Source organism: Lolium perenne, chromosome 6, assembly GCF_019359855.2.
Source record: "Lolium perenne isolate Kyuss_39 chromosome 6, Kyuss_2.0, whole genome shotgun sequence".
NCBI lineage: Eukaryota > Viridiplantae > Streptophyta > Magnoliopsida > Poales > Poaceae > Lolium > Lolium perenne.
In genome coordinates, this window is record NC_067249.2 from 184,481,017 (window position 1) to 184,492,208 (window position 11,192).

Here is an 11,192-nt window from a genome sequence, read left to right on the forward strand (position 1 = left end):
ACGCATGCAGTAGCATATACTCCTACTACGTACGTAATGATGTCGAATCCACACTGCCACAGCAATACGCAGGCGAGCCGTCGACGGACAAGACGCGCAGTACATTTCTTGTCCCCGCTAGCTTTCGACGCTAGCTACTGAGCCCATCAGATTCTGCTAGTTAATCGCGTGCAATGGCCAAGAGGCAATGCGGCTATATAGCTGCTCTCGTGACCATAGCTAGGCAGGCGGCACGCGCCCAGCGATATATAAGCCGACCAGGTCACCAGGATCGACGACGAGCCAGAGCTGGCAGCAGCTTCGTCGAGGATTCGAGCGAGCGAGGGAGAGATCCATGGCGAAGACTACCTGCGGGAGGAGCGGCGGGTTCGTGAGGCGGTACACCAGGTCCACGGTGCCCAGGATGCGGTGGACTGCCGAGCTCCAGCAGAGCTTCCTGCGAGCCGTCGACTGCCTCGGCGGCCCAGACAGCGCCAGTACGTTCCTTCCTCGCCTCCCCTTCCGTTCTTAGATTTCGCAACACCTCCCTTCTAGCTCGCTCGCCTTGCCTTGCCACTCTTCGTTTCTTCAGGTTCATGGCTTTTCATTTTTTTTTCTCAAACTATTTCATGGTATCGTGCTGATCTTTGCGCGACGTTAAACCGCAGAGGCAACCCCGAAGCGCATTCTTCAGCTCATGGATGTCGGAGGGCTCACCATATCCCATGTCAAGAGCCACCTTCAGGTCTGTCTCTTCTCTCTTGATCCTAGCTTCGATCCTTCACAGTTCACCCTTGGATAACCATGGCCTAACTTGCCATTGGCCTCTTGCCATATCTGATTTTGAATTAAGGTTCTTCTTTTATAAACAGATGTACAGATGCACACCGCATGGCATTGGGAAGAAAGGTTAGGATGCCTTCTTCCTGAAATCTTCTTGCAAGTTTTCAGACTTCCTATGTAATTAGACTATTTCTTGGGATTTGGAATTGGATCACGGTACTGGAGTAAATAAATGATTTGTGGGTGAATGTCGTAATAATGATTAGCGTAACTGTAAGACAGCTCTGCCTCTGTAGTTTGTGTTAGGCCGGCCGGCGCCACTCGCTTTGTGGCTTTTTTGTGGGGCTCGATCTGATTCTGCACATGCTATGTAGATGATGCTAATGCAAAGCTAACCCGCTTTCTTCTTTCTGCATGTTTCCATCAGAGATGCAGCCACAGCTTCCTCCCAAGAATCACTCATTTGCCATTCATGAGCAAGGCACCAAAGGATTCATAGTCCCGCCCATGAAAAGGTATTTTGCTGCCACTTACTTTTCTATTCCTGGAGCTCCTAAATATTCGTGTAGTAATATAATCTTTTGTTAAATCGTAGTTTTATGCAGAAACAACACCTTGTCCTTGCCCCTTTAAGGCTTTAACCTTATCCTTTTCTCTGGTTCTTCGTATGAACAGGGCCAAGTTTGGGACGACGGGAGTTGCGGCAACATACACGAGCATGCAAGGAAACAGTGATATGAGGATGATGATGGTGGTTCCTGGCAGCCAGTGCTGCGGCATTGATGATTACGTGCGAGCGCAAGCAATGTCCATGGACAGGAGGTGCGTAAACGAGGAGGGCCTCCGGTGGCAGACTGATGCTGCCGCTTCTGCAAACCTCCAGGAATTAGGAGGACCTTGGGTGCAAGTGCAATGGCCTGACGACCCCTCTAAGGTACGCCAGGTAAAGGAAAAGCTTCGACAAACATAGCAGTACTAGGAACGTTGTGCAAAAGTTCATCGAAAGACGGTATATCCCTCTTGTCTTAACTGCTTTCCCGCCGCTTCTGAATCTTTCTCTTCGCATGCATGTCTCTCTAGTCTCATCTCTTGCTGTCCTGTCCTATACATATGGTTGAGGCAGCATTGGTAGCTAGCCTGCCCTCACAGTGCTTCCGTTGTATTTCCTGGTAGATTTCCCCTATGTGTGCTAGCATATATATATTACTCCAGATGTGCTCCCAGCACCGTATCTCTGACTGATGTTGCCGTTCTTTCCATGTCTCGACCGGGGGAACCTCGAATGAAATGACATGATCTCGGATAGGTACCTAAAAGGTCGACACTGGCTTTAAATGGGCATGCAAATCCCCCAGCTAGCTACCCTATCAACGCTTGTAGTGGTATTTCAGTAGGACAATGTGGTGTGGTATAGACTGGCGATGGTATGGCAGTAGTACCAGTGCAGCATGCTACGCTAGTATCGGACGCTGCCAGAAATGGCCCTCGAGAACCCTCCCTATCTTTGGCAGGAATAATAGCTTTGCCCCAGGCACCTGCTTCAGCTCATCGACAATGATGTGCCAAAAGGGGCGGCTTTTTCAGCGCTCCGCTCGCCTCCAACCCTCTCAGCTGTCGCGGCAGCAGCAGTTCTCATCATGGCCATGCATGGGCGAGCATTGCACATGAGAACTTAAGAACAAATTCATTAAAGCTCCTCTGATCATCTGATACTGTGCTAGCCCGGTTGTAGACAAAAGTTGGCCAGTAGCAACCTGGTATGTGTGCGTGTGATCTTTTGCTTCGGATGCACGTTGGTACAGTCGTACAGTAGCTTCCTGCCCTGCCACCGGCTCGAACCAAGCAGCTGATACATGCAGATTATCTAGTAGGGAGAACACATAAATTAGCTTCATTCACAGGAGAATTAGTGCTAACCTTTTTGTCTGGCTAATTCTCCAAATTTATTAACAGCTTTTTGTCTTTCTGAATTAGTAATTGATAAAAAAATTAACAGCTTCATCCAATCTATAACCTCCTCCTGCATTGGCTTCACAGGTTACCAAACCGGAAGCACCCCATCATATGAACCATACGGCGAGAACACTACCTTCCGTGGAGAGCTACCCAAGTTGGAGCTTCCTGTTCAGCAGTGCGACGACCGGAGAAGACGAGCCGGGCGACTCGGTGGACAACAAACGCTCGCCGTCGCCGTGGTTTGCCTTGGAGCAGAGAGCTCTGAACGACGTCTTTTCCTGTCCCAGCGACAGCAGCTGCGTGCTCTCGCCGTCGCCGAGGAGCTTCAGCGACTGCTCAGGGCCTCCGGGCTGCAGCTTTGCTGGGCAGCATGTTAACCTGGAACTTTCCCTGTCGATCCCTGGATCCTAAATTTAGGACATTATGCTGCATGCTGTTTCCTGTAAACCTCAAGTCTGAACATGGTGTTCGTCATGTTTGCCAGCTGATTTTGGTCTAGTTCTGTTGCAATAGTCTTCCAAGTTCCAACTTCCAAGCATGTAGCAAATGGACTAGGGATTAGTGGCTCTAATATATGACAAACGACAAGGCAGTACCTGTCTTGGTTATTAAGGGTAGGATTAATGTTAATTTCGATTTTGTATGTGGTAAGGCTGTCAGTAATATTCTCACAAATTGACAGCGTCACAAGGTGCATTCTGGTTGTCATATTTCAAGCTCTGACCAATACTTAATAATCTAATACAGTACTATACCATCAGCAATGCTACACTTACGGTCTGGTTGTTACGGGATTATACTGACGGGGAGACATGGAGAATCATGGATGGATTTCAGTTGCTAAAATCACGGGAGGAACAAAAGTTGCATCAACTAGATTGCTCCAACTCATCCCGTAAGATTTTCACGTAAGGAAGTTTCCGTAAGTCTAGCATTATTGACAACAATGCTACAATTACGGGCTGGTTGTAAGGATGAAGTCTTGCTACTTCTGCATAAGACTCCTAGAAAGTCTTGTGATGGTCTCAAATCTTGGGATGAGAGATTTCAATCCCACATAAGTTTGTATTTCTTCTTTTTTGGGGGCCTAGGGCCTTCTAGATAGCCAGCTATTGCTCATCTCTAGCAATAAGCTCTTTTTTTGTACTTATACTCTTTTTTGGAAAATTTATAAATATACACAGTGGGGAAACCTACTGATTTGCCTCAAAAAAAAAAAAAAACGGGGAGACATGGAGGATCGTGGATGGATTTCAGTTGCTAAAATCACGGGAGGAACAAAAGTTGCATCAACCAGATTGCTCCAAGCTGGGATGATAGAACAAGAGCGCATCTGATCACATCATGTTAGCTTCAAATGTGGCACAGTACATCTGCGTGTAGTAGATCACACAGTAGAGATGCTTAGATTCAGGTCGGTATTTGCGGGCAGCAACCCAATGTACCCATGGCCATGGCCAAGCTACAGTGTCAGAGTGTCCTCTCGTTTCCGTCTGCTGGAAGAGAACAGAAACAGAATGATGAAAACATTCAGTCACCTCATGTGCGTGCGTGTGTTGTCTGTTTCAAGCTGCCTGCCGTCTGTTAAAAAGCCCAAGAGAGTCTTCAAACCCGCCACACTGATTTGCTGATAAAAGATTGACAAATCAAATCCCTCACTTCAGAAAAGCAGTCTAAAAAGGTGGTTAGAATATACTCGTCAGTTTCGGTGTTTGCCTTTGATGCTGCCGATGGCATCAACTTCTGTCAAAATCAAACCATTTACTACTTCTCACCAAAAGTTATGAGGGCGACAGCATCTCATCTCAAGTAGTACAAATTATTACCATCATGAGCAATTGAACACACCACAGTAGATTGCAGGGGAAAAGTACGGAAGGACGAAACAAAAAGAAAGGCATGAAAGAAGCTGCTTCCTCAGCAACATTCATGCTTTGTTACTGAATTGGTCATACAGTAATATTAAATAAATTTCAGAGAAAACACCATCATGTCCAGGTCCAGCAACAAGTTAATTTAAGTTTTGATGATGCAGCCGCTAGAAAAAGGACACGAAGCTAGCCTACAAGAACTGGACGAGAACTGCAGCTTACAAATTGACCTACCCCGAACCAGGCAATCAGCTTCTGAAAATCCTCGTGATAATTATAGTAGAACAACATGTAAGAGTTCTTCGTTTGTGAAGCTTGGTGATCATAGGAGGCTCAAGTTGCGGCACAGTTGAAATGAGCATGCTGGGGAAAAAAATTGCTTCTTCTGCGCATTGCCGTTACATGTACTCGGACCGGTGTATCACTTCTTCTTTGCTTTTGTATCAGATACCAAAGCCTTAACACAAAGACGAGGCTTAGCCGAGAAGAGTTCAGCTGGGAGAACAGATACCCCAGCCACCGAAGATCCAATGGGTACCCCAGAAATTGGTAGCACCTCCACAAGTATTGCCACCTGGACGTCAGAAACATGTTTACTGTGTTAGCACACTCGTCAAATGGTCGTCTGACACAAGCTGTGAAATTAAACGTGCTGAAACTGCAGCATGTCAGGTGTCAATACCAAACTAATTCCAGCTGTCATCATGGTGTAAATAAAAAATAAGACCTTAGTTCCACTAGTCAGCATCCAAACATCGCTCTTTTCAAGTTCGGAGTTCAGATTATGGTGCTTTAAATTCTAATCCTAGATAGCTGATCAGTAAACAGTAAACCTTGCTAAGCTGTAACAACTATAGCAGGATTTGTCCAAGGATACCTCAGGAGATTTGAGATCAACAATTGCACCCTCAGAAACTGATTTGATAGCACCAGCAACCACCTTGAAACATTGTTCCCTATGCATCAAAGCTTGTTGAGTTGAGCTGTTATCGTCATTCTTCTGAGTCTTAGTAACAGTTTCATCAATGCCTCTCCTATTATAGCCAACTGCAAACTTTATCATAGGTTATATTTGTACTCAAATTAGTATGGACTAAGAAATATGAATAGTATCTACTGATCAATGTATTTCCATGAGATACTGTTGTGAAAATAAAACATAACGTCATTCTTCAAAATAAATGCAAAGTTGTAGCCAGCCCCAATGTTATGTGGGGTACCTTGCAACAGCGCCGTCCGCAACACGACAAGATGTGGAGCCAGTCCAGCAACAGGAGAGTCCTGGCAGCAGATTGGTGTCCTAGTCTAGTAAGTATCCTAGTCAGTAGCAGATCAGTCTCTAAGGTGCATAAAGAAGCAGTGGCAGAGGCGCATGAAGAAGTAGTGCAAGAGGAAGAAGCAGTAGCGACACATATGCAGATCAGCGCTACAAGGACAATTGGCACAGCCAAAAGAATCACAGCCAAGCAACCAGGCGCAGAAACGCAACTAGTGGCGGCGGTACTGCAACAAGGTGGTACAATAAAGGCGCAAAAAGAAGCAACACTGGCAGCGACCTTGACAGGAGAACCGCCTACATCGTCAGATCCAGCAGCGGCAACACAACTTGAAGCAGCACCTGTGGTGGCATTGGGTATATTGGAGCCTTGGAGGTAACACTTGATGTGCCAAGACATGGAGCCCTGGGAGCAACAAGACCATGGCTGTCAGCCTGGAGCTTGAGGACAAGCTGCTTTTCCGGGAGGGGTGTGTAGTGTTGTGGACATTAGCATGTTGCCTCCCAATGAGACACAGGGAAGGAGTCGGCTAGGGAAGAGTCTATAAACAGGACGAACTGAATTAGGAAAGATGAGTTAGAGATAGGATTAGGAAAGGTAAATTCGGAACAGTGATGATTAGGAAAGTATAGTGCCTTGGATGTCAAGTTAGGGGGTATAATGTATTTGTCGGTCATGTAAGTTGTCGAATTAAGCAAGAACAATCAATCAAATCTCTCCCTAATTATTCTCTCTTCTCAACCTATGTGTACCCTATCCCTCGCAGCCATGCCGTCTGGCTATCTTCTGCACGGTAGTTATCCCGTTGTGGATCTAAGTCCACAACACTAACTAGATGCAGCTTAATCTCAATACTAAAACAGTATAAGTAGCGCAATCGTATCTACCTTGATAGGTTCGTGTTGGTCTCGTTTATTCTTGAAGAAATCAAGGAATAACTTTGATACGGTGGCATGTAGCTCTGTTTCTGACAGAATACAGGTTTCCTGAATAGGAAATATGCGGTGACACCATCTGTCCATTCATGCACATTTCTTCAGTTCAAGGAAATCTCACGCATGGTTTAAATAGATGAATTCATTCAATTAAGTTAAGAACTTACTGTGGAGATTTAAGCTTCCCAGATCTCAGTGAATGAAACACTTCGGTAAGCATCTGAATAACATGAACGCCTCCACTAGGGAAAGAAAAGAAAAGCAAACCACTCATTGATAACTTAACCAATGAGAGATTTGAAGTCCTATCAACATCTTCACTTGTCTTGGAGTGACACGAACTCGCTTCTACTTCAATGCAGCCTGTTACGGTGTGACAAAAATGCACAAGATCATAAACATGCAGGTAACTGAACGACCCATAATACCTCTACATCTAGCATGGCCAACAAGTTATCAAGTATAATTTATACTAACCAGTCGATTCTGAAGCATCGCTTCTCCCATTTGCTACTGTATCTTCTGAATGTTCAATTTCTGAAGCCTCAGAACATAATTTTCTTTTCTTTGGTGCAGCTTCCATACAACATGGTTCCAAGTTTTCAGAACTATGGCTGCTTGCATGACTAATGTACTGAATAAATACAAAAAATATAGTGTTACGTCAACATATTTTAACAAGTGCATGGAAGCTGGAGTTGCAGAAGGTTGCACAAACTATGCATAACCCTACCACAAAAAAGAGAGCATATATAACACTTTCTTTAGAGTTGTAGTAAAGTTTGCAAACTATTCTGATGATAAATAGTCAAAAATCGAAAGAATAAATGGATGAAAAGCAAAAGCGTCATAACTGAAAGTCAATATTAGCTGGCATCAAAGGTGTGACCTCCTGATGTTTGAATCGAGGTGAACAGTGCACAGGAAGGATTGGAAACATATGCATATATGGTACTGAAATATATGTTCTAGCTACACTGGTTCACTAGGTTTACAGCATGAGAGGCGTGCACCACATGGTGAATGAAATGCCATACAAATTCACGAGCAGCATCATGGAGATAACCAAATTTGAAATAGCAGTACATAGGATAGAATTGCGGCCTAGAATTATCAATTGCAGAGGAAAAGTCAAAAGTATAAGGAGCAAGATCAACCTCTCCAAGAATAGAAATGGCTTCCTTGGTTGCACTTTTCTCCCGCTCTGTCAGATGACAATCACATCAGACAAATCAGAGGATAGAAATTAAGTGCATAAGGAAAACTACCCCCAAGTAAGATGCCTTTTAACTATGCATTTGGTCATGATAATGTCCTAAATGGTACTGCAAGCCATGTAAAATGAATTATATCATGCATACACTATTGTTATTGTTTGTCTTCTATTCAACTATTTATTTCACTTATCTTACATAATATCACTGTGGCAACCAACCACAAATAACTGAGTTTATCATATAGCAGCTGCAGTTGATACACCAACAAAAGAAATTCGCAAGCATTGGTAATCTTGATTTATTTAGCACTAGCTTAGGACAGAACATAGCCAATACTGAAGAAAAATGTAAATACAACATGCTCGATGAATGTCCAGTAGTCTCATGCTTCGTCTACTTTTTGCAGTTTAGGTAGTTTCGCGTGGTACTAGTGCAATCTAGAACTGTCAATGGTAATTATACAAAATTTCCACTAATTTCCATATTGCAATAACTTAGTGTGCTATAACAAGACCCACAGATCTTCATTAGGAATCATACTGGTCATCATATATTTGTTACTCATATAAGATGCTGGAAAAATATAAGCAACTTCGACGCTTCCAAATCCACAGCTAAACGGTACTATTTGGCGTTTGTCCGTGTCCTACTAAAGAAGCTCGTATAAATCCCGGAATATCTACCCCTCAAAAAAATATCCAAGAACAGATGGTCAGATACATCAGCCCAAATGACCAGCTTAGCATAATAGCACTGGCCACTGGAGATGGCCGACCCATAAAAATAGGGCAAGAGAATCTAGCATGAAAGACGCCACGTACTGATTGGACAGGTGATGAGGAAACCGGAGTGGGAGCGGAGGAGGAGGGAGCCCGACGCGCGGTAGTCGTAGCGCGGGAGGTTGATCACCGCAGCGTGCTGCTCCCACGGCTGGAGCGCCCGGTCGGCGGCGGCGTCAGCTACCGGCTCCAGCGGCGGCTCGCGGGACGGTGCTGGGGTTTCCGTCTCGTGCCTGGACTCCGGCTCCGGCTCCGGCGCCGCCATGAGGGGGTTTGTCTGTTGGGTCCAAAGCCTCGAACTCGAAGGGCACCAGCGCTCTCCGATACTGGTCGCGGCGACGCCCTACCAAGTATTTACCGTAAACTGGCCACGAAGGCGTATTACGTGTTGTTTCCGTAAACAAGCTGGAGAGGCGACTCAAGTTAGTTTACCGGGCGAATGACACCGAGGCATGTCACGTAACTTTCCTTTCCAACCGGGGTAACCCCTTTCCATTACTTAACGGAAATACAGTAGTACATTGTTTATACTCTCTCAGGGCTTGTTTGGTTACAGGAATCCCGGCGTGATCCCGGTCTTTTCTCGGAGAAATTTTACCCCCAGTTCAGAGGTCGGGAAAATAATCCCGAGGGTTTGCTCCTGTTTCTGCCTATTCCTAGCCGGAAATGTTTACCCGGGAAAGTTTAGGCCAACAGCCAAACAGCCCTCAGTTCCATGGGATGGAGGGAGTATGTAAGAGCATCTCCAACCGCGTCCTCCAAACCGTCCCCAAGGTGATTTTGGGACATGCCGAACAAAAAACGTTCCCAGCCGCGTCCTATAAACCCGTTTTTTGTCCGGTGCGCTCTGATACGGTGTCCGCCGCCCCGAGCCCATCCCCGCCCCACAGGAGACGATCCGGGCACGACGGACACAACGAAAAGTGAGGCGAAGCATAGCGGGACCGACGCGTCAGCGGCTCGGAAGCCTAAAACCCCGCCGCCTACCTTTGGTCAAGCGACGTTAATGGCGTCCCAATTTTCCCAGGCGACATGCGCCGGACATGCGTCTGCCAAGCAGCGGCGGCTCGAGGATGGCCGTGAACGGCATAGGCGTCCCGCCGCCGCTGTCGCCGGGCACGGAGCGCTGGACGGACGCCATCAGGGCCCGGCGGGCTGCACTCGCCGCCGAGGAGCGGGCCGATCGGACCTGGGCGGCCAAAGGCAACGATGCCAGGTGGGACACCTACTTCCAGGCGCAGTACGACATGGAGATGCACAACACCAGCGGCCTCGTCGGTGGGCCGAACAGCTGGAACAGGGACGGGTGTGTCCTCTTCTGGGGCGTTCTGGGGCGCACCCTGCAGAACATCATCGACGACATCCACAACGTCGCTCCAAGGTTGGAGGCGCCGTCCTCACCGCCACTATCTCCCGCAGCGCGCTGGCAGACGAGGAGGACGTACTCGTCCTCCTCCAACTCTTCGTCGTCACGACCGGCCCGATTGATGCCGTCCTCGTCGCACCGCTGTGCGCCCTACACCATCCCCAAGCCCGTGGTGAAGGAGGAGTCGGCGACACCCGTCAATCCGAGGCGCGGTGGCTGACTGTCTACAACTGGCGCGTGGTTGACGTGGGAGGAAATCTCTGTGATGTAGCTTTTCGTTCCCCGGCAACGGCGCCAGAAAAAGCTTTGCTGCTTGTGAGTTGTGACGGTAAAGCACACGTCCGTTGGGAACCCCAAGAGGAAGGTATGATGCGTACAGCGGCAAGTTTTTCCCTCAGTAAGAAACCAAGGTTATCGAACCAGTAGGAGTCAAGAAGCACGTTGAAGGTTGATGGCGGCGGAGTGTAGTGCGGCGCAACACCAGGGATTCCGGCGCCAACGTGGAACCTGCACAACACAACCAAGATACTTTGCCCCAACTTAACAGTGAGGTTGTCAATCTCACCGGCTTGCTGTAACAAAGGATTAGATGTATAGTGTGGATGATGATGTTTGCAGAAAACAGTAGAACGAGTATTGCAGTAGATTGTATTCGATGTAAAAGAATGGACCGGGGTCCACTGTTCACTAGTAGTGTCTCTCCCATAAGAAATAGCATGTTGGGTAAACAAATTACAGCTGGGCAATTGACAAATAAAGATAGCATGACAATGCACATACATGTTATGATGAGTAGTGTGAAATTCAATTGGGCATTACGACAAAGTACATAGACCGCTATCCAGCATGCATCTATGCCTAAAAAGTCCACCTTCAGGTTATCATCCGAACCCCTTCTAATATTAAGTTGCGAACAACAGACAATTGCATTAAGTATGGTGCGTAATGTAATCAACAAATACATCCTTAGACATAGCATTGATGTTTTATCCCTAGTGGCAACAGCACATCCACAACCTTAGAACTTTC

The 11,192-nt window shown here is 46.7% G+C and overlaps 2 protein-coding genes across 5 annotated transcripts; one reads left to right on the top strand and one right to left on the bottom strand.

Moving 5' to 3' along the window:
• The first annotated feature begins 319 nt into the window (after window positions 1-319).
• LOC127309416 (myb family transcription factor MOF1-like) lies at window positions 320-3,426 on the top strand. 2 transcript variants are annotated; one of them, XM_051340278.2, is made up of 6 exons: window positions 320-476; window positions 648-724; window positions 852-888; window positions 1,190-1,277; window positions 1,438-1,705; window positions 2,800-3,426. In XM_051340278.2, the coding sequence occupies exons 1-6, from the start codon at window positions 335-337 to the stop codon at window positions 3,127-3,129; spliced, it is 942 nt and encodes a 313-aa protein (XP_051196238.1). In that variant the 5' UTR covers window positions 320-334; the 3' UTR covers window positions 3,130-3,426. The 2 variants fall into 2 exon arrangements, with proteins under 2 accessions (XP_051196238.1, XP_051196239.1); XM_051340279.2 differs by having other exon boundaries at window positions 1,438-1,696.
• Window positions 3,427-4,606: 1,180 nt separating this feature from the next.
• On the bottom strand, window positions 4,607-9,110 carry LOC127306711 (uncharacterized). 3 transcript variants are annotated; one of them, XM_051337400.2, is made up of 8 exons: window positions 8,840-9,110; window positions 7,959-8,005; window positions 7,279-7,435; window positions 6,969-7,164; window positions 6,754-6,880; window positions 5,810-5,870; window positions 5,467-5,636; window positions 4,607-5,163 (listed from the first exon to the last, which is right to left on the bottom strand). In XM_051337400.2, the coding sequence occupies exons 1-8, from the start codon at window positions 9,060-9,062 to the stop codon at window positions 5,011-5,013; spliced, it is 1,134 nt and encodes a 377-aa protein (XP_051193360.1). In that variant the 5' UTR covers window positions 9,063-9,110; the 3' UTR covers window positions 4,607-5,010. The 3 variants fall into 3 exon arrangements, with proteins under 3 accessions (XP_051193360.1, XP_051193359.1, XP_051193361.1); XM_051337399.2 differs by having other exon boundaries at window positions 5,810-5,894; XM_051337401.2 differs by lacking the exon at window positions 5,810-5,870 and having other exon boundaries at window positions 5,467-5,643.
• Window positions 9,111-11,192: the final 2,082 nt, after the last annotated feature.

What these genes read in the sequence shown, in the direction of transcription:
- LOC127309416 (XM_051340278.2), top strand. Translation starts at nt 335, where the DNA reads ATGGCGAAGACTACCTGCGGGAGGAGCGGCGGGTTCGTGAGGCGGTAC. An exon ending in ATGTCAAGAGCCACCTTCAG is followed by an intron (nt 725 to 851) that starts GTCTGTCTCTTC and finishes TTTTATAAACAG; the next exon opens with ATGTACAGATGCACACCGCA. An exon ending in ATAGTCCCGCCCATGAAAAG is followed by an intron (nt 1,278 to 1,437) that starts GTATTTTGCTGC and finishes TCGTATGAACAG; the next exon opens with GGCCAAGTTTGGGACGACGG.
- LOC127306711 (XM_051337399.2), bottom strand. Translation starts at nt 9,062, where the DNA reads ATGGCGGCGCCGGAGCCGGAGCCGGAGTCCAGGCACGAGACGGAAACC. An exon ending in CCATTTCTATTCTTGGAGAG is followed by an intron (nt 7,436 to 7,958) that starts GTTGATCTTGCT and finishes GTATTTATTCAG; the next exon opens with TACATTAGTCATGCAAGCAG. An exon ending in ACCAACACGAACCTATCAAG is followed by an intron (nt 5,895 to 6,753) that starts GTAGATACGATT and finishes GATACTTACTAG; the next exon opens with ACTAGGACACCAATCTGCTG.